The following is a 23,195-nucleotide window of genomic DNA, read 5'->3' as shown; positions in this document are numbered from 1 at the left end:
ATGTTTGTACTCTAGCAACAACATTTTATTTCATTATTTCTTAAATTTAATAAAACCTCAGTATTAGATGATATTCTAAATTAGTACAAAGAAATGACTTGAAATGTACAAATCGGACTAAATCAGGGAGGAGCCCAAAACAAGCCACAACTCAATCTGTACACATTTACTGAATTCCCACTATGTATTTAAATACTGAATTCCCACTATGTACTTAAATGACGGTGGGGTTCTGGCTCTTAATTCAATAGTCTATCCATGGTTTAATAGTGATGAAATGTTGATATATTAAAACAGCCCAAGTCTCATGTATTCTAAAAAGTCAAGAAATATATACTTATGGGTCCCATAAAAAGTCAAGAAATATATACTTATGGTTCCTATAATAGTAACAGCCCTGCCTTGCTCTATAATATTATTTTGTTTTACTGCATATGGTCTGGACTCTAGGGCTATACTTAACACGCAGTGAGGTGGAAATACAGCTGCCAAGAGAAAAATGTTATTCATTTATTTTTTTACTTACACATACAAAACAAGGACAGTTTTCCTAAATGCCTAACTGGAAAGCTTATAATAATTTTAATATTATCAACCTGGTCAGAGTCTTTAACAAGAAGATATTAATACAAAATGGCATCTAATAAAGCTCTTAAATATAACCAAATGCAAAAATATAGGAGGAAGCCAGTCAATGTTTAGGAAAAGGTAAGGTTTATGGAATAAGTGGGCCTTAAAGCTGTGGACAAATGTAAATAAATAGAATGGGCCAGGGAGGGCATTTCAATGTGGGAACCATGAAAACAGAAGAAGACAGGACATGGTTCACATCAGTGGGCAGTAAGAGTCTACATAAGCGAGGAACTGGAAGAAAAATGTGGTCAAATAAAATGGGTTCAGATTATACGTGGCCCTGAATGCCAATCCCTGTAGCTTGGATTTGGTCCTGTAAACAAGTAGTCACTCAAGAGGGCTCCCGGATGCAGGGAAACCTTGTGAAAGTGAAGTTTAGGGAAGATAAGGTAAGCAGGACCTACGCACGAGGCTCCAGTGGCCAAAAGACAGGAGGTAGGGAAACCAATGTGGAAACTACTGCAGGGTTTTCACACATCAAGCCATGGTTATTTAACATTTTCTTAAAAATTTGTAATGCATGGCGTTATCAGACTTATTTCTAAATAGCAAGTGGTGGAAGAAGAGAGTAGGTAGAAGTTCCAGGCAGGTCAGTTCAAGCTCAGTCCTTCTTGGAACCTCATACTTTGCATCGAGGTGATCATCAGTGTCATTAAATGGATCCAGGTGAAAGACACACTAGCTGGACTGAAGAAAATGGGAAACTGAAAGGAATTACCACTAGTTAAGACTGGGAAAGACACAGTACTGAAAGTACTTCACGGTGTGTCCAATAGTGGCAAGACCACATGGAATAAATATTACCTTTATGTGAATAGCACTTTGCAAAACGTTTTATGCACTATATTAATGACTGATATATATATATATATCACTTACCATGTGCCAGGCACAACTAATACAACAACCCTAGGAGGTAGGTACTAGGATCCACTTTTACAGATGCACAAAAGTAATAACCTGTCCAACATCACATTGCTGGCAATGCTGGAACCAGAATTGGGCCCAGGGGGTCTAACTCCAGGACCTGTGCTCTTAACACTACACTCTGCTGCTTCTCATTCTACTTCCTCTTCAAAACAACCTGTAAAGTAGGTAAGATCAATCTTACTTGTTCAACAAATATTTACAGAGTTCTTACTTGCAAGGATCTATCCCATATATTGAGTTTCCAATGGTGGATGAGCCATGATCCCTACTTTCAACCACATACAGTTTAGAGAGCCAGAAAGACAAGTATATCCACATTTTACTGCTGAAAAATGGAAATCTAAGCTTAAATAAATAACTTGTCCAAACACACAGCCAATATAGCAGGTGATTAGGCCAGGACTTGAATGCTGATATTACATCTGCAAGTCTAATGCTTATTCCAAGTAACGTTGTTACTTCTTTTTCTGGCCTACTAGACAAAAATGAAAGAAAACAACAATATAAAAAACAGAACTAACTAGCCAGATTTCTACAAAAAGGGCCTGATCTTGGATGAAGACAACGTTGAATGAAGAGGCTGTGACTCTGGTGCAAAGAGTACAGGTTACCTATGCCAATATACCACATACTCATTCAAGAGCTAAAAAAATGTATCATTTCAAACATGAAATGTCCTGTCATCAATCAATATTTTTCCTAAAATTATTTCAGATGCTCTAGGTAAATCATTCACATAGGGCCACTTCTTTCAAGGAAAATCAAGAGAAACCCTTGTGGGCTGAGAAGCTGAAGACCACTCCAGTCAGTTCACTTCTACAGTAATTAAAACTGTTTTCTATTTTTCCTTCTATCCCTTCAATGCCCCTTAAGGGAGGCCTACAGATCTTCCTTTGATACATCAGAAAATGTTCTCAAACTACCTAACTACACCATCTTGCAAGATTTGTTTTATCAAATTTTGATGGCCTTTCTGAGTTTGTCAGTGTGAACCACTATTATGAACGATTGGATATTAACTGCCCCTCACCAGACGTAGCTGGCAACATCAAGGGCAGCAAATATTCATTAAGTTTTCACTTACTAAGGTGCTTAAACACCGTAGGTGCCATGTCAGTAGCAGATCTTTTGACTTCTTTTTATTTCCCATAAAGGTCCTGTTCGAGGTCAAACATACATGTAAGTGTGAGCAGCTAGTCACTATCGCATGACTTGGAGGATAATAGAGGCCTCCTTTGCCCTTAAATATTTCTTGTCCCAGCCTGTCAAAGTGGATGAATTTAAGGAAGAGAAGTTTGATCATAGGGAACTAGCAGGGTTATTAAGGAAGTTAACAGATATTTATTGAACACGCCTGATGGGCCCAACACAATAGAAGGCCCTGCCCACCCGACCCAGCATAAGCACCAGAATTGACCAGTATCATTAAGATTGAAATGTAGGGCCGAGCACAGTGGCTTATGCCTGTAATCCCAGCACTTTGGGAGGCCCAGGCAGGTGGATTCCTTGAGCCCAGGGGTTTGAGACCAGCCTGGGCAACATGGCAAAACCTCAACTCTACAAAAATATACAAAAATTAGCCAAGTGTGGAGGTGAACACTTGTGGTCCCAGCTACTTGGGAGACTGAGGTGGGATGATGGCTTGAGCAAGGCAGGTCGAGGCTGCAGTGAGCCATGTTTGTACCACTGTATTCCAGTCTGGGTGACAGAGTAAGACTATGCCTCAAAAAAAAAAAAAAAAAAAAGATTGAAATGTAGTGTTTTTTTTCAGGCTTCCAAGATTGAATCAGGAAGTGAAGCTCTGGAGAGACCAATATCAAGTTCTGAAATTGAAGCAGTAATTAAAAAAAAAATCTACCGATCAAAAAAGCCCCAGACCAGATGTATTCACAGCCAAATTCTACCAGATGTACAAGAAAGAGCTGGTACCAATTCTATTGGAACTAGTCAAAAAATCAAGGAGGAGGGACTCCTCCCTCACTCATTCTATGAAGCCAGCATCACCTTGATAACAAAATCTGGTAAAGATGCAACAAAAAAAGAAAACTACAGGCCAATATCCCTGATGACCATAGACACAAAAGTCCTCAACAAAATACCAGCAAATCGAATCCAGCAGCACATCAAAAAGTTAACTCCCCATGATCGCGTAGGCTTCACTTTTGGAATGCAAGGCTGGTTCAACATATGCAAATCAGTAAATGTGATTCACAACATAAACAGAATTAAAAACAAAAACCATATGATCATCTCAACAGATGTGGAAAAAGCTTTCAATACAATCCAACATTCTTTCATGATAAAAATCAAGAAGCTAGGCATTGAAGGAACATACCTCAAAATAATAAGAGCCATCTAGGATAAACCTACAGCCAACATTATACTGAATGGGCAAAACCTGGAAGCGTTCCCCTTGAGAACTGGAGCAAGACAAGGATGCCCACTCTCACCACTCCCATTTGACCCAGTACCGGAAATCTTTGCCACAGTAATCAGGCAAGGGAAAGAAAATAATAAATAGGAAAAGAAAAAGTCAAACTATCTCTCTTTGTGGATGGTATGAATCTATACTTAGAAAATCCTATAAACTTGGCCAGGTACAGTGGCTAATGCCTGTAATCCCAGTACATTGGGAGGCTGAGGCTGGCAGATCACTTGAGGCCAGGAGTTTGAGAACGGCCTGGCCAACATGGCAAAACCCTATCTCTACTAAAAGTACAAAAATTAGCTGGGCATGGTGGTACACACCTCCCAGCTACTTGGGGGGTTGAGGCATGGGAATTGCTTGAACCCACGAGGCGGAGGTTGCAGTGAGCTGAGATTGTACCATTGCACTCCAGCCTGGATGACAGAGCAAGACTCTGTCTCAAAAAAAAGAAAAAAAGAAAAAAAAAGCTAAGAGCCAAATCAAGAACACAATCCCATTTGCAACAGCTGCAAAAAAACAAAACAAAACAAAAAAATCTAGGAATATATCTAACCAAGGAGGTGAAAGATCTCTGCAAGGAGAACTACAAAATAATGCTGAAAGAAATTACAAATGACACAACCGAATGGAAACATTCTATGCTCACAGATTGGAAGAATCAATATTATTAAAATGGCCGTTCTTCCTAAAACAATCTACAAATTCAACACTATTCCTATTAAACTACCAATGTCATTTCCCACAGAACTAGAAAAAACCTATTCTAAAATTCACATGGAGCCAAACAAGAGCTGGAATAGTCAAAGCAATCCTAAGCATAAAGAACAAAACCAGAGGTATCACATTACCCAACTTCGGACTATACTATAAGATTACAGTAACCAAAACAGCATAATACTGGTAAAAAAACAGACAGACTAGTGGAACAGAATAAACCCAGAATTAATGCCACACACCAGCAGCCATCTGATCTTTGACAAAATTGACAAAAAATAAGCAATGGGGAAAGGACTCCCTACTCAGTAAATGGTGGTGGGATAGCTGGCTAGCCATATGCAGAAAAATAAAACTATAAAACTGGGGCCGGGTGCAGTGGCTCAAGTCTGTAATCGCAGCACTTTGGGAGGCTGAGGCGGGCAGATTATGAGGTCAGGAGATCGAGATCATCCTGGCTAACACAATGAAATCTCGTCTATACTAAAAATACAAAAAATTAGCCAGGCGTGCTGGTGGGTGCCTGTTGTCCCAGCTACTTGGAAGCCTCCCAAGTGTGAACCCGGGAGGTGGAGGTTGCAGTGAGCCAAGATTGCATCACTGCGCTCCAGCCTGGGCAACAGAGTGAGACTCCATCTCAAAAATAAATAAATAAATAAAATAAAATAAAAATGGACTTCTACCTTTTACCATATACAAAAATTAACCAAGATGGATTAAATATTTAAATGTAAGATTTCGAACTATAAGAATCCTAGAAGAAAACCTAGGAAACACCATTCAGGAACACCTTGGAAAAGAATTTATGACTTAGTTCTCAAAAGCAATTGCAACAAAAACAAAAATTGACAAGTGGGACCTAATTAAGCTAAAGAGTTTCTGCACAGCAAAGGAACTATCAACAAAGTAAACAGACAACCTACAGAATGGAAGAAGAAAATGTTGGTAAACTATGCATGCAACTAAGGTCTAATATCCAGAATTTATAAGAAACAAGCAAGCAAAAAACAATAACCCAAATAAAAAATGAGCAAACGACAGGAACAGACACTTCTCAAAAAAAGACATACAAGCAGCCAACAAACATGAAAAAAAGAAAAAAGGTTTAATCAGTTGTGTGCAGTGGCTCATGCCTGTAATACCAGCACTTTGGGAGGCCAAGGTGGGTGGATCACTTGAGGTCAGGCGTTCAAGACCAGTCTGGCCAATATGGTGAAACCCCATCTCTACTAAAAATACTAAAATCAGCTGGACATGGTGGCACGTGCCTGTAGTCCCAGCTACTTGGGAGACTGGGGCAAGAGAATAGCTTGAACCAGGGAGGCAGAGGTTACAGGGAGCTGAGATTGTGCCATTTCACTCCAGCCTGGGCATTGTAGCGAGACTCTGTCTCAAAAAATAAATTTAAAAAAAAAGGTTTAATTATCAGAGAAATGCAAATCAAAACCACGATGTGATACCATCTCCCACCAGTCAGAATGGCTATTACCAAAATGTCCAAAAACAACAAATGTTGGCAAGGCTGCAGAAAAAAGGGAATGCTTAGGAACTGTTGGTGGGAATATAAATTAGTCCAGTCACAGTGGAAAGCAGTTTGGAGATTTCTCAAAGAACTTGAAACAGAACTGCCATTCAACCCAGCAGTCCTCTTATTGGATATATAGCCAAAAGAAAATATATCTTTCTACCAAAAAGACACATGCACTCATGTTCATCACAGCACTATTCACAATAGCAAAGACATGGAATCAACCTAGGTACCCATCAGTGGGGAACTGGTTAAAGAAAATGTGGTACATATACCCCATGGAATACTATACAGTCATAAAAAAGAATGAAATCATGTCCTTTGCAACAACATGGATGCAGCTGGAGGCCATTATCCTCAGTGAATTAATGAAGAAACAGAAAAACAAATACCGTATATTCTCATAAGTGGGAGCTAAACAATGGGTACTCATGGACATAAACATGAGGACTGCCAGAGAGGGGAGGGAGGATAGCAAGGACTGAAAAACTAACTATTGGGTACTATGCTTACTAACTGGATGACGAGAACAATTGTATCCCAAACTTCAGTATCATGCAATATATTTAGGTAACAAACTTGGACATGTACCTCCTAAACAGCTGAAATTACTTAAAAAATTAAAACGTAGTTTTTCAATCATTTAAATATCAAATTTATTTTCAATAACATCTCATTTATTTTTAATAAAATGTAATACATTTTAAAATATTTACATTGTTCATGCAAGGGGCAGCAGGGTGTTGTGGAATGAAGGGCCCCAGAGCAAGTCTTCCGTCTCCTTTCCCAGCTGCCTTTCTGAGCATGCTGCAATTCAGTCCCTCTCAACCAAAAGTGGCTCCCCAAATTGCTGAGCTTGTTGGCTGGGCTCTGTGCTAGATGGTGTGAATACGAAGACACAGTCCCACTCCCATGCAACTCATAGATAATTAATTAGGAAACAAGTGCAGCAGCTGGAAATTGGTACAGGAAACCAGGGAGCTCCAAAGAGAGGAAACTAACCCAGCACTGGGGCAGGTGGTGGGCAAGCGAGGAGGCAATGGCCCTGGGCTGGATCTTCAGGGATGTGAAGGCTTTAAGCTGGTAAGGAAGCACTGCATGCAGATACCAGGGCATGGGCAGGGCTACAAGGCACCCAACCACTTGTGTGTGCAGGAAACAGAGTTTGTGACACTCAGGGAATCATGAGTAAGGCAGAGAGTGGTGACAGGTGAGCTAGAGAGGTGGGCAAGTGACCCATCCCGGGGGTAATGGCGTTGCAGCCAATGAAGACCCATGGAGGGGTAGTCTCATTTGGCTTTCACTACAGGAAAATGTGTTCATTGGAAATACTTCACAAGGTAGAGATGGTGATAAAGAAGAAGATGGGAAGTACTAAAAAAAAATCCCCAATTTAGAGATAACCACTGTTACATTTGATGTGCCATCCTTTGCACAAATATATATGTGTGCATGTTTGCATGTAATATATTCATATGAATATATACATTTACATATACTAACAAAAATATTTTTCTTCAAAAATAAAATGATTTAAAATGTGGTATATATACTATGGAATATTATTCAGCCTTAAAAAAATGAAAGAAATTATGACACATACTACAACATGGATGAATCATGAGGACATTATGCTAGGTGAAATAAGCCAGCCACAAAAAGACAAATACTATACCTTATGATTCCACTTACATGAGGTATCTAGAGAAATTAAATTCATAGAGAAAAGTAGAACAATGGTTGCCAGGGGCTAGGGGTAGAAGGATATAGGGAGTTGTTTAATGGGTATAGAGTTTCAGTTCTATAAGACGAAAGAAGTTTTGGAGATTGGATGTATAGCAATGTTAATATACTTAGGACTACTGAACTGTACACTTAAAAATAGTGAAGGTGGTCAATTCTGTTATGTGGATTTTACTACAAGTAAGGATTAAACATGTAAGTAAATAAAATTTAAAAAGGAAATCACTTAACAAAGCTCTTTAAACTTTTTCACTTCTTTTTGTAATCGTCTCTTTATTGGAGATACATACAACTCCGTCAATATTTCAGATGACTGTATAGTATTCTATTGTAGAGATCTACCTTAATTTATTTAACCCAGGAGAATTATTTTTTAGAATGGAAGAAACTTGCAAATGCTTGTCTGATGGGAAGGAGCTAGCAAAGAGCAGAGAGAGGTACAGGACCACAGAAGAGAGGAATATAATAATAGAGCAAAAGCCCCGGACCCAAAGGAGGTGAGAGGAGATGGTATTAGAGGTTCAGGTGATGCACTGGTCTTCAACACAAAGAAAAATGGATATCATATCCTCTGAGGAAAGGAGGCTGATATGGTTTAGCTCTGTGTCCCCACCCAAATCTCATCTAGAATTGTAATCCCCATAATCCCCATGTGTTGGGGGAGGGGCCTGGTGGGAGGTGATTAGATCAAGAGCGCAGTTCCCCCATGCTGTTCTCATGGTAGTGAGTGAGTTCTTACAATATCTGATGGTTTTATATGTGTTTAACAGTTCCACCTTCACATGCTCTCTCTCATAAACTCTCTCGCTCTCTCACCTGCCGCCATGTGGACGTGCCTGCTTCCCCTTCTGCCATGATTTTAAGTTTACTGAGGCCCCAGCCATGCAGAACTATGAGTCAAAGAAATCTCTTTCCTTGATAAATTACCCACTGTTGGCAGTTCTTTATAGCCTGTGAAAACAGAGATACAGATGAATATATAAGAAAGAGTTTGGGCAGCTGAGGGAAGTCAAGAGACTAGACGTCTCAATGAAAAAAGAGATTGAGGAAGTAGGGTATGAAAGAGCTGGAAGGATGCACAGTTATGTTCAGAGAATGGGATAGTGGGGTTAAGATTTCTGCGGTGAAAAAAATAGCAGCCAGACAAGAGTTTGGGTGGAGGGTTGAGAGTGAGGAGGTATGGTTTAGTGGGGGTGAAGACGTTAAGAAGGTCCAATGGAGTTTGAGGCTGAATTCATTGGTCAGACCCTCTAGGATGATGTCATTGCCATAGGTTACTGCAAGAGTTGGGAGAGAAAGGGAGGTACAGGAAGACATGGAGCCAGATCGTCAGTTCTTTAAGAAATAAACAGGAGTGACTGGGAGTTGAATGAAGAGTTGGGATGAGAAAGGGTGGAAGGGGGTTGCCTCATTCAGCAATGAGACTTAGAGTACATTCTCCAGCAACCCTAAATTCTTTACCATGATTTATTTTCTCCATAGCACATACAGCATACACTATACTATTTATTTTTCTACGGTCTGTCTTCTCCACTATAATATGAAGCTCCCCGAGGACAGAAATGTCCATTTTGTTCAGCGCTCTACCACCAATACCTAGATTATGTCTACACATATCAATGCTTCAGTAAATCATATTTGAATGAATGAATGAATGAATGAATGAGTAAATCGTAAAGGCCAGTTAAAATAAGGACACTCATGAGGTTTGCTAAAATAGCAGGGAGAGTCTTCCTTAGGAAGGAGCTATCTTATAGTGTTCAGACTTAGAGGGACAGAAAAGTCAGTCACGGCCTCATCCCAGTGCGCATCTGCTTTTTATTTTCCCCTTTTCACGTGACTACTCTTTTTGATCCTAAAAGACTCAGCTTGGGTGTCACCACCTCTGGAAAGCACGACATGATGTCTCTCCCTTTATCTATCCAGGGCGGCTGCCCCTCGTGTTCTCATGGTACCCTAGGATGCCTCTCAATCAGCATGCTTACTCCACTGTATGGTAAATGTTTACATGGCGGTCACCCCACTAGACTGAATAAGTGTGGCATATCTTAAACTTGCAGTAGGCACTCTGGTATAGTTTGGATATTTGATCCCTCCAAACCTCATGTTGAAATTTGATACCCAATGTTAGTGGTGGGGACTAATGGGAGGGGTTTAGGTAATGGGGGCTGATCCTTCATAAATGTCTTGGTAGCATCCTCACAGTAGTAAGTTTTCATTCTATGAGTTCCCAAGAAAGCTGGCTGTTAAAAAGAGCCTGGCCCCTCCTTCCCTTCTCTCTGGTTGCCTCCTTTCTCGGTATGTGATTTCTGCACACACTGGCTCCCCCACACCTTCCACCATGAGTGGAAACAGCCTGAAGCCCGCACCAGAACCAGATACCGGCGCCATGCTTCTCGTACAGCCTGCAGAACTAGGAGCCAAATAAACCTCTTTTCTTTATAAATTACCCAGCCTCGGGTATTCCTTTATAGCAACACAAAAATGGATTAAAACATGTTCTATAAATGTTTTTGAATATATAAGTGGAAAGCACTGGATGTGTGAGTTGGAAGATCCTACATTTTTCCTTCTTTGAAGCTCACCCCTGTCACACACAAATCTACACTTTGGCCCTACTGAGCAAATAGGCCCTGGTGCTAGAGAAACCAGGTGGGAAAACAGCTCAGTCCCCACCACAGCCTTCCTGTTAAGCTAAGCTAGGGGTCCACTGGCCTTCATGTGTCCATTTCCCTGCCCATCTGCCCATACGCATGCCTGTGATAACATGGTGGAATTCTGACGTACACGGGCTACCTTGCTCACCTGTGATGTTGCCCAGCCAGTAGAGCACAATGAAACCACTTGGGAAGCTTTAAAAAAAAAAAGTTTGGTGTCTGAGCTCCCTGACCCACCCAGAGATTCTGATTTAATAGATTTGGGGCGCAGCTGGAATTGTAGAGTTCTTCAGATGATTTTACTGTGCAGCCATGGTTGAGAACCTCTGCCCCCTGCCTCGCTTGCCATCTCTTCCGGGTTTGTGGTGCTGTCCAAGGTAGCACCTCATCAAGAACTTCTTCACTCCAGGGTCTGCCCAAGCCAGCCATGGGCAAAGGTCAATGGTCTGTCTGAAGAACCCAGTGGAAGCGTGCTGCATCTTAGGGCAGCACAAGAAGCCAAATCACATAGTTAACTGGCCTGGAGGAAAGCACACCTTTGTGTTCCATCTGAAACTGCTGTCCAGTAGCCACAGAGGCTATTAAAATTTGAATAAATCAAAATTAAAAATTCAGTCAATAACAGGCTAGCCAGTGTATTGTCACCTTTATGGGTCACATGATCTCTGTTCCAGTTACTCAACTCTTCAGTGTCCATGTAGTGGCAATCACAGGTAACATGTAAACAATGGGTATGGCTGTGTTCCAATTGGACTTTATTTACAGAATAGCTGACTCCTATCGAAAAACCATCAAATGCCCTAAGACAAAAACATTTACTTAATAAAATTTCTAAACACAAAGAGATAATGATTTATTTGGAAAGGCAAGGTAAATATGCAACAAGCAAGCAAAATAGAAGCCAGATGAAACTAAAGTAAGCCTTAAGGTAAAACATCAGAGTCATGTTAAGTTGGCCTGGGCAAACATTATGTCGAGAACTAATATAAAACATTCATAGGCCAAAGTGGAATGGAGTCTCATCCTTCCGTGATGGCTGTGGTCAAGCCAAGACTCTAAGAAATAAATTGCGTGCCTTCCAAAGGCATTTTCTAACTCTGAGACACTGAACAGGGGAGAAGTTATCATCCAGAACAATCCTCTTTAATTTCCCATGTGATAAAATAAGTTAGAACCTGTGTTATGAACAAGAAAGAAGAGTGAAAAAAAAAAGTTACTTTGAGCCAGAGTCTGTGGCTAGGGAATTCACAAATATTGTCCGATAGCTAATAAAAAGCAACATTTCTGAATTGCTGCATTTATGGCTCTGTAAGTGATTTGGGTCAGTGGCTTGATCTTAAAAGATCACGATGTGCCACTATTTGATCATAACTATATCGTTCTGCGAATCAGTTAATGGAGAATTTTCGTCTTTATTTTTATGTGCATACATATACAATGAAAATTTTGTTATAAAATGGCAAGCCACTCCTTTTCATATAAATCAATTTTATGCCACATGTAAGCTGAAATTAAAATGGGGAAACACCAATCAAAATGTCATAGAAAAGATAATCAGCTTTCTCAAGAACAATTCTATTAGCTGCGAAAAATACAGGAGATAAATATGGTTTTTGTGAACACTGTGCTGTCAATGACAAGACTGGAAAATGTTTCAAAATGCCATACATTTGAAGTCTATGGTATGTGGGAACATACTACCACAAAGGCAGAAAAAAATGTCACCCACAAGTTAATATTCCTGCTACTACATATAGGTATATTTTAGTTATCAGTGTTTCTATATAAATATACTTTTAAGTTTTAGTGCAAACTAGAGTTTAGAAATTCCAGGAGAAATTCCAGGAGATATATTTCCATTAGAAATTCCAGGATGATTATATTACAGAATTCTAATTTTAACTTGCAAATACTCCAAGTTCAGTAAAAAAAAAATACTATTTCTATTTGGATTGCATTACAATGGTATCAACATTTCTTAATTAACACTATTCACTCATGAATCAACAGAATGAAAATAACTTGAAAGACTATTTTATCAACCAGCACAGTGTAAAAAATACATAATGTTAATTTTAGCTACATACAGTTTTAATTTATGCTTTAAAACTTCCACTTATTGCCATTTAAATATTTCTTTGGCAGTCAAGTCATCATAAGTGTAAAAAAAGAGTAAGAATCTACTTTGTTAATAAATGAAATGTTTGATGAATAGTAAAGCTATGCTATTTTTGGAGATTTTTATGTTTATATTCAGTTGATTGTCATTATAATTCATTATAATTGCTTCAGAGTTAAATAACATCATTTAAACAATGGGCTAATTTCCTATACTGCCATAGTTAAGCACAGTTACTTCTTAAGCTTTGTCTACACTTGTCTAAAAGTATTCCCCAACTCTCAATGTTTTCTCAAAGGCAGTTCATCTTGCTCCTTTGTATTCCACAGATAGAGTCTGGATCACTGTCCTCAGAGATGGACGATTCTACAGCCTTGAACAAAATCTGAATAGCTTTAGAATTTTTCACATGTTAGACACAGCTTCTGTGCTTTTTAAAGGAAAGTAAGCATGATGGCAAGCTGTTGCCTCTTCTAGTCTACCTGACAAAGTTTATGGACTTCAAGTGATCCAATTACATTAAGTTTGACCTTTAAGGAAAACTGAAATCTACTTCCAAAATGAAATCAGTTTTACTTTCTAGATTGCACTGGAGAAAAAATATTTCCAGCCTCACTTTCAAGACTTCTCTTGTCATGTGAAATTCTTAAAACAACATTGTTTTCTATTTATTTTATGAAAACTATGTCACGAGGCACTTGTGGGCAGGAGGTGATTTTGAAAAGACAACTTAGGATATAGTAAATAGTAGTAGATTTATAAGATGGACGTATCTATTTAGACCATTTGTCCTATTTGTACAAACAAATGTGTGCAGAAGTTAGGAAGTGGTTAGGAGGGAAGGAAGACAGCTCTGGAGACACAATCTGTAGTCAGTCTCTGGGACAAGCACATTTCTTTGGGCATACGGCTGCTTTTTCAAGGACATTAACCTTCAGAGACCACAGGCAGGCAGCAGTGAGGTCTCTTCCTGCCTAAATGTGCAAGTGACTCCCCTGTCACCCATCAGGCCTCCTCTTATACAGAAAATAACTGGCATCAGCTTATTTCTGTACTTGTACAATGCTCTACAATTTTTGAACCTCACAGTTTTGTAGATGTCCATCTATGTATCACTATCACATGGTAAGATGGCAGGTGAGGTGGTTGAACGCTTGGGCCGTCACCAGACTGCCGGGGTTCCTATTTTGCCTTCACTACTTACTGGGATGTAGGTACTGCAGGATAATGGCAATACCTACATCAAAGGACTGTTGTGAGAGACAAGATAACAGACGCAAAGCATTCAGCATGGAGGACTTGGTAAGCACGCAATAATGTTACTCACTGTTAGCTATTATTTTTGTATTAGGTCAGTGTTTCCTGAAGTGGATCCCAAGCCTAGTTTCATAGGCAATATTTTACATCATGAACCAGTATACACATATACACTTATGTAATAATAATACAAATAATAAATATGCATATATGCTGCTTATTACATATGGACTGAGTGACGCAGAGTTAGGATTTGAACCTAAGGGTTCAGGGCCCTGTTTTTCTAGTGTTTTTTTTTTTTTTTCCTTGGAGGAGGGATAACAGGCACACATCACCACGCCTGGCAAATATTGTATTTTTAGTAGAGATGGGATTTTGCCATGTTGGCCAGGCTGGTCTTGAACTCCTGACCTCAAGTGATCCACCTGCCTCAGCCTCCCAAAGTGTTGGGATTAAGGCGTGAGCCAACGTGCCTGGCCTCTCTAGTGCTCTTAACCACTACTCTCCACTGCCTTGTGGCCTGGTACTTGTTATACATGGAGGAGCCAAAGTTTCATCAAACACTAGTAACCCTCACTAAGAAGGATGCACAGTGACCACTTCTATTACACATTTTATTTCATCAAGAAAAATGCTGATCCTAACCTGTTCAATTGATTTTATGACCCAAGAAACGTAATTTGAAAAATACTACAGTAAGTGTTGTAAGAAAAATTGTTTTGAAAACACTAACAGGCCGGGCGCGGTGGCTCAAGCCTGTAATCCCAGCACTTTGGGAGGCCGAGACGGGTGGATCACGAGGTCAGGAGATCAAGACCATCCTGGCTAACACGGTGAAACCCCGTCTCTACTAAAAAATACAAAAAACTAGCCGGGCGAGGTGGCGGGCGCCTGTAGTCCCAGCTACTCGGGAGGCTGAGGCAGGAGAATGGCGTAAACCCGGGAGGCGGAGCTTGCAGTGAGCCGAGATCGCGCCACTGCACTCCAGCCTAGGTGACAGAGCCAGACTCCGTCTCAAAAAAAAAAAAAAAAAAAAAAAAAAAAAAAAAAAAAAAAGAAAACACTAACAGCCAGGCATGGTGGCACACGCCTGTAGTCCCAGCTACTTGGGGGGCTGTTGGGGGACTGAGGTGGGAGGATCCCTTGAGGCCAGGAGTTCAAGAATGCAGTGAGATATGATCATATCACAGCACTGTAGCCTGGGTGACAGAGTGAGACTCTGTCTCTATTTGTTTTTTTTTTGAGACAGAGTCTCACTCTGTCACCCAGGCTGGAGTGCAGTGGCGCAATCTCCGCTCACTGCAAGCTCCACCCCCCGGGTTCATACCATTCTCCTGCCTCAGTCTCCCGAGTAGCTGGGACTACAGGTGCCCACCACCACTCATGGCTAATTTTTTTGTATTTTTAGTAGAGACGGGGTTTCACCATGTTCACCAGGATGGTCTCGATCTCCTGACCTTGTGATCCACCCGCCTCGGCCTCCCAAAGTGCTGGGATTATAGGCGTGAGCCACCGCACCTGGCCTGACTCTGTCTCTACTAAAAGAGAAAAGAAAAGAACAGAAAACACTAATAATAAAAAGTTAAATAAGTATATGTATCTCATCTCAGAGGCTTTACCATGCTATTGTGCATTGTAAATCTCCAAAAAAAATAAATAAATAAGAATACATGGAGCATTTATTCAAGCATCCCCATCACGCTACGGGATGGACACTAATCTGGGAAATGTTATCACGGGGTGTTAATACCTTCAAGACAGGGAAAATTTGGGGGTTATTTCAATCTATACTTTAGTTGACACAAACACAGTCAATAAATGTTTAAATAGTTGATTGAGGGAGAGTCCCTTCCAGAGGAGGGGAACCCCCAGGACCCTGAGCTCTGGCCTGGAGAGAAGTACCCTAGATACCTATGCTGGGTGAGGGGCATCACTCACCCAAGAAACATGAGAGGCAGCGTCTTGTAAAACAGTCTAATGAACAACATGTCCCTCTCCATGATCAAAATAATGGCTTTAATCAGAGCAAATTAGTTTAAAAATGGCAACAACATGGTTGATGCTAAATCAAATCCCATTTTTATGGTTTTACTAAAAATAATGGTAGGTTATACCTTAAGTGGATTTGGTAATCTCCACAGGCTGGACTTGAGCAAGAGGATCTGGGTTTGAAACCCAAGAGAAAGAAACCAGACAAGAAGGGCCCAACAGAGGCAGAGACTTCAGCTGCTCCTGGAGCCAGGAGTACCCATTTGTCAGACTTTTCACAGGGTCTCTGTGATTGTAATCAAGGGAAGAACGCGAGAGATGTGCATCACTACCTACTTCCTACCTTTCCCTGAACCTCCTCTCCCTTGAAAAATTGAAACGTAAAAAAACTGACTCTAAGAATACATGATCTATAATGTGCAAAAGAGCAAATAAGCTCCAGTTCATGAACATTAACATGAGGGGCCAAGCATCTAAACAACTCTGGGTGATGCTTATTATTGGGGCTAGCAGACATATAGAAATTAAAAAGAGAAACTGTTTTTAGAGTAGAGTTGAACTTCACCACAAAATATCTTCTTCAGAGCAAGTGCAAGTGGTTTTTCTTTTCTTCTTCCTCCTCTTCTTTTTTTTTTTTTTGATATGGAGTCTAGCTCTGTCACCCAGGCTGGAGTGCAGTGGCATGATCTTGGCTCACTGCAACCTCCGCCTCCCGGGTCCAACCATTCTCCTGTCTCACCCTCCCAAGTAGCTTGGATTACGGGTGCCTGCCATCATGCCCAGCTAATTTTTTTTGTATCTTTGGTAGAGACGGGTTTCACTGTATTGGACAGGCTGGTCTCGAACTCCTGACCTCATGATCCACCCGCCTCAGCCTCCCGAAGTGCTGGGATTACAAGTGTGAGACACTGCACGTGGCCTCACAAGTGGTTTTTCATAGCAATAGGATTATGCAGTCAAATCTCAATTCTAGTATTATCAATGCCAACTGCCACTTTTTTTTTCTAATTAAAAGATAATTGCCCTTAAGTGCTATCTCTCTAGGAAATGTGGGGAGAAAATTTAGAACTATACTGTCCAATATGGTAGCCACTAGCCCCATGTGGCTATTTAAATTAATTAAGGCTAAATAAAATTTAAAATTCAGTTCCTCAATTACACTAGCCCACATTTCAGGTGTTCAATAGCCACATGTGGCTCATGGCTATCATACTGGACGGATTATAGAACACATCCATCAGTGCAGAAAGTTCTTTTGGACAGCACTGATCTGGAACAGGCTGTTTATAGATGCCAAAAAGGAAAATATTCATTTCTCACTTGGTAAAAGAGCTTCAAGCCCTACCTACCAGAGCTGGTTTGACTCAGAACAGTTTGGGGCTGAATTTGAAGGCTACTGCCAAAGATTTCACAATTATCTCAAAATATTCCAAATAGCTGATCTAAAATCTCTTTGCATGATGATTGATTTTCCATTGCCACAAGTTGTCTTTCAAAATCTAAACACACCAGAAAAAAAAATTTTTTTAAACATACCAGGAAATGATATTTGGTGATAACAATAACTTAAAGTTCCAATAATTTATGAATAAGTTCGAAAATAGTTAAACAACTATGAAAAAATATAAGGATACATGGCACCATCAGCTCCAGGAGTAAAAATTTATAGTTAAAATAAGTAAGGGCTGTCAGGCCTCTGAGTCCAAGCTAAGCCATCTTATCCCCTGTGACCTGCACGTATACATCCAGATGGCCTGAAGCAACTGAAGATCCACAAAAGAAGTGAAAATAGCCTTAACTGATGACATTCCACCATTGTGATTTATTTTTGCCCCACCCTAACTGATCAATGTACTTTGCAATCTCCCCCACCCTTAAGAAGGTTCTTTGCACTCCCCCACTCTTAAGAAGGTTCTTTGTAATTCTCCCCACCCTTGAGAATGTACCCCCTGCCCACAAAACATTGCTCCTAACTCCACCACCTATCCCAAAACCTGTAAGAACTAATGACAATCCCACCACCCTTTGCTGACTCCTTTTTCGGACTCAGCCCGTCTGCACCCAGGTGAAATAAACAGCCTTGTTGCTCACACAAAGCCTGTTGGTGGACTCTCTTCACAGGGACGTGTGTGACAGGGGCTGGGCACGGTGGCTCATGGCTGTATTCCCAGCACTTTGGGGGGCCAGGGTGGGTGGTTCCATTGAGGTCAGGAATTCAAGACCAGCCTGACCAACATGGTGAAACTCCATCTCTACTAAAAATACAAAAAAAAAAGAAAAACAAACAAACAAAAAAAGTCAGGCATGGTGGCGGACGCCTGTAATCCCAGCTACTTGGGAGACTGAGGCAGGAGAATCGCTTGAACCCGGGAGGCAGAAGTTGCAGTGAGCTGAGATTGTGCCACCGCACTCCAGCCTGGGTGAGAGAGTGAGACTCTGTCTCAAAAACAAACAAAAAAGTAGGGACACACTTATTACACACCTGTGTCTAGTCCTACTCTTTTCATGAACTTAGATCCAGATTCAATAACACTTGGACTTTGTACAATGTTTTGGGAACTTCAGCATACGTATCATTTGACCCTAACCAGAACCTAATCACACTGTATTGCTGATTCTGAGCGCTACCGATTCTTCTGTGAAAGCGGATGACTGAGAAGTAATACATTATCTTGTCAGTGTTTGTTTTGCTTAATTGGTTACTGAACTGATCCCAAATGGCCAGATTACAGTGAAACCAAATGGCTGAGATTGCAGGGGCCAGCTAGTTTTTCCTCTCTCATGACTCCAGGCTGCCTTGCTAATCTGACCCACTGTACTAAAGAGGTGTGGGTCACAAGGGAGACAATGCAGGAAGATAGACAAGAGTGTAAAGCAAAGGGCCTTCCCTCTTGACAACTGCAAAGCAGGTAAGGTGAGCACAAAAACCCCTGCAAGGTCATTGTGAACATGATTGTGGTAGATCTACAACAAAGCCTAAATATAACGCATTATTGTGTTCACGCAAAAAAAAAAAAAAAAAAAAAATTACTCCATAGAGCAAATTATCCCCCCACAAAGCAACAGGGAAAAGGCATTTGTGAGAAATGCATGAATTAAGCAATTGCTCTGAAGACTTAAATGCCGATTTAAATAATCCAAACAGATTGCATTCAGCTAATGGCAGATTATAATAAACATGCATTAAAGTGTTTTTCAAATACGTTAATATATTTGCGAATGTCATAACATCTATCAACTAGTCATTATTGTTAGCAAAACTTCTTTACCCTTTTATTTACCATGTCCAGTTTGTAAGCTTCCAACTTGGGGGACTTGCAACATTTATTAAATAATGTATAAAGAACGCACCATTAAAATTCCTATGCTTATGCCTTGAAGACTAAACTCACATTTCTAGCTCATTAATAGATGACAACTATAGTTAATCCTGGAAATATGGAGTCTCTAGAACACATACAAGAAAAAGTTTGGGATTTGATACATGAGAGCTGAGACTAAAATTCTTTGATAGGTCACATATATGAGCCTAACAATTCTTCCTTGATAGAAAACTTTAAGCAGGCCAGTTTAATGACTGCTACGATGGAGTTTATACATCCACACTCAACTATCCTTTCGATGAACTGCTGCCCAGAATGGAGTTAAAGCCCTGCACTATTAAAATGTCTTTGGTTCAAGCAGAGAAAGAAGCAGAAACTGATCTTGCCATTTAGGCTTTGTTATTGTTTTAGATCCAATAACTGTTTGGTTTTATTTTTCAACATGGCATTAGTATATCTGGTTCCCCAATAGGACCTCGCATGTAGGACATCGGAATGGGTTCACTCGGGAAGATGCACTTCCATTCTACCTGAGCTATGTTCCCACATGCAGTCACAATCCTGGCCCGACCGTGAAAGGCGGTGTGTCCGGATTAAATCTGACCAAAAGGATCAGTGAAATGTTTGGGACATCATAAAGTGCTGCAGGGGTAGGGGTGGAGGAAAGGAATGAGTAGAGAGAAAAGGAGTATGAATTTAAAATGGGAAAACCCTCTCATTCTCCATTTGATTCATTTAAGGAGGGGAAAACCACTCAAGGACTCTCTCCAGAACCCAAAGCTAATCACTTTTCATTGCAGCGGATTACCAAAGAGCCTAGGTAACCCACCTACCACCGCCTCCCGCCGAAAAATCAAAACTCCCATTTCTTCCCAAGTGTGCACCCAGGAAAGGAAAGAAGACTGTGCATTTAGAGTGGAGGGCGGTACACAGGGCAAAGCAAGTTAGTGCCTCCTTCCCGGATCCCCTGCTTTCCGAGCCAGCCTGACCTGGCTAACGGCAAAGTGCAGGGACCGGGAGGTCAAACTTGGGGTCGCTTCTCACCCGAGTCCACCCAATAACGAGATGATGGGGTGGGGACACCTGTCAAAGGACGGGGCCGGGGCCGGGGCCGGGGACGCAGCTGGCGAGCGGGCGAGCGGGCTGGCAGCACTGCGGCTGCTGGGACCAAGGCGCGCCGGCTCGGGCGTTCGCAGCGCGCGGGGCAGAGCCGACACAGACTCCGGGACTCGCCGGGAAGCGTGCGCCCGCGGAGGGCTCGAGCGCGAGGCCCCGCGCCCAGGACGCTATGGGAGGGGGCCGCAGCCGAGCAGGGCCCCGCAGCCGGGCGGACCCAGCCGCCCCAGCCGCGCTGCAGCCCCCGCCGTCCCCGGTCTCCGCCTGCGGGCTGCGCGCGGGGCCGGGCCGGACGCCCCCGGCTGCGCGACGGGCCCGGGCAGGGGAGGGGGCGCCGCGCCTACCTGCTCTGGTGCGGCGGGGCCGCTATCGCCTCGAGGGGCTGTGACCTGCGGCGGTGGCGGTGGCGGTGGCGGCGGCGGCAGCAGTCGCGGCGGGGAGGGCGCTTCCTTCAGGAAGGGGTGGGATCTGCTCGCCCGCCCGCCCGGCCCCCTCCTGCCGCGCCGGGGCCCGCCCCCGACTTATTCTGGGGTCCCCGCTGCTAGGCCTTCGGGGAGAGTTGATCCCCTGGGTCTCAGGCTTATGCCACCCCCCGGGGCCCCTAATAGTCACCCGGGGCAGGAGCCGGGTGTGGACAGGCGAGCCGCTTCCTTCCGAAGCCTTTGTGGACGCGTTTGCCTGGCACTCCTCATCCAACAAAAGGAAGGACGGAATCTGGGATCCTCCGCCTGGTGGTTATTTATTCCTGACCTGTTGTAACCTTCTGCCTGGCTCCCTTTCGTCCGCACACCTAGGGTTTTTGCACAAAGCAGCTAAAATTCGTTTTCATGCCCATTGGCTGAATGTAGTTCTCCTCCACTCAGCGCTGTCCCGCGTTTTTTTGTTTGTTTGTTTGTTTTGTTTTTGTTTTACCATCCTGTTGAACAAACACAGAGCCAACTTCTGACCCTGGCAATGAACAGCAGACACCAAGGCCGCCCTCCCAGCGCCAGCTTGCAGCTTTCCTCCCCGGGTCTCGTCTGAGTCCGTCATAAACTATGTTAATCAGCGTTTTGACAGCTTCCCCCACCCCAGACCCCCAACCTACCATGGGACCCCATGGCACCATGTCAGTGACCTCTTGCAGCAGCATGGATCAATGCCACTTTTATCTCAGGCTCATCATGAGCCTAGGTTCCAAACACAGGCCCCTCCCACAGGGGGCTCTCCTTTATCAACCCGCCTTTGTCAGTCTGCCCTCCATTCTTCTGGGGGCTTCCGTACCACACTTGTGTCCTTTAAACTGCTGTCTCTCCAAGTAGGCATTCCCTTTTTTCTTTTTCCTTTTTTTTTTTTTTTTTTTGACGGAGTCTTGCTCTGTCGCCCAGGCTGGAGTAGAGGCGCAATGTCGGCTCACTGTAACCTCTGCCTCTGGGGTTCAAGCGATTCTGTCGCCTCAGCCTCCTGAGTAGTTGGGATTACAGACGACCGCCACCATGCCCAATTAATTTTTGTATTTTCAGTAGAGGCGGGGTTTCGCCACGTTGGCCAGGCTGGTCTCAAAACTCCTGGCCTCAAGTGCTCCGCCCGCCTCAGCCTTCCAAAGTGCTGGGATTACAGGAGTGAGCCACCGCGCCAGGCCCAACCAGGTGTTTCTAAGAATCTTCTCCAATTCGGCATGTTCAAATTCTGCAATTAATGTTCGGTTCCAGAACTCTCCCTTTCCCACAATTCTTGTGATTATCGTCTACTATGTGTATATTGATTTTTTTTGTTGTTGTTTTTTCTGTATATTGATTTCTTGTTTTCTCCTGGCTACTAGACTGTAAGCTTCCTGAGACCAGGGATCTTGCCTTCTCTTGTTTTCCTTATTTTAATGAGTGAGACAGTTATCCATTCAATTAAAACAGCAAAAGCAAAAACTTCAAGAGAGTCTAGACTCTCTTGAAAGTATATGCTCAATTTTGTGGGAACAGTTTGTGTGAACAGCACAAACATCCATCTATTTGAGTTGGAGGGTGGGGGGTGGTTTTTCCTGATATAAATGAATTTATTATTTTTTGGGGATTAGCTTATGAGTATTTTTCTGAGGAGAGTAACTACACATGAATCAGACCCTCAAAGTGGTCTGACTCCCCCAAAGTTAAGAATTGCTTGAGGCCCATCCATGAACCCCACCTCTGATAATACGTCTACTCCCTGTCCCCATGCCATTCATTTCTCTCTGCAATAATAGAAAGAGTCCTCTAGCTAGACCTTCCAATTCATTCTTTTGGAACTAGATCCAGCCAAATATTATTAGCTGTCCCTCAAACACAGAAGCGGTATTCTGTTTTTACATCAGAATCACCAGTGGAGGCTTTAGAAAAAATAGAGATGCCTGGGTTCACCTCAGACCCAGAGTCAAAACCTGATTGGAGGTGATGGTGGGGGAAACCAGAACATAGGTATTCTGACAAAGAACTGTAGGTGATTCTGACATGGCCATGCCATGTCACTGCCTTTCTTGGGAATAGGGCTCCCAATTTGTAAAATGCCCTTACTTTCCCCTCCCCCATTTTTTTGTGGAAGGATTGAGAGCCTTTGCACCAGGTTTAATTTATTTCAACATTTTCATTTTCATTTAGAGCCAGGCCTGTGTTTCCTAAAAAAAAAACCAACTTGAGTTTGTGAGGATCGCAGGCTCAGTGCCATGCCTCAGCACCACTAAATCACCGCCGCCTTCATCTCCAAATAAACCCAAAAAGTCAGGAATGAATTACATTCCTGACAGTGATAT

General features: G+C 42.2%; 1 protein-coding gene across 3 annotated transcripts in view; it reads right to left on the bottom strand.

The window, feature by feature from the left end:
* The window catches only part of TMEM150C (transmembrane protein 150C), an 87,904-nt gene extending 66,764 nt beyond the window's left edge, over positions 1 to 21,140 (bottom strand). For 2 of the 3 annotated variants that reach the window (XM_005554935.4, XM_074039826.1), the window contains exon 1: positions 21,050 to 21,140. In XM_005554935.4, the coding sequence (XP_005554992.1) occupies positions 21,050 to 21,129 (80 nt within the window). In that variant the 5' untranslated portion in view covers positions 21,130 to 21,140. Of the gene's footprint in view, positions 1 to 20,781; positions 20,879 to 21,049 lie in introns of those variants that run through there. The other variant, XM_005554936.5, reaches the window with a different exon arrangement.
* Positions 21,141 to 23,195: the final 2,055 nt, after the last annotated feature.

This window comes from Macaca fascicularis, chromosome 5, assembly GCF_037993035.2.
Source record: "Macaca fascicularis isolate 582-1 chromosome 5, T2T-MFA8v1.1".
Classification (NCBI taxonomy): domain Eukaryota; kingdom Metazoa; phylum Chordata; class Mammalia; order Primates; family Cercopithecidae; genus Macaca; species Macaca fascicularis.
The sequence above is the reverse complement of the archived record's forward strand: the minus strand, read 5'-3'. Positions and strand labels throughout refer to the sequence as shown.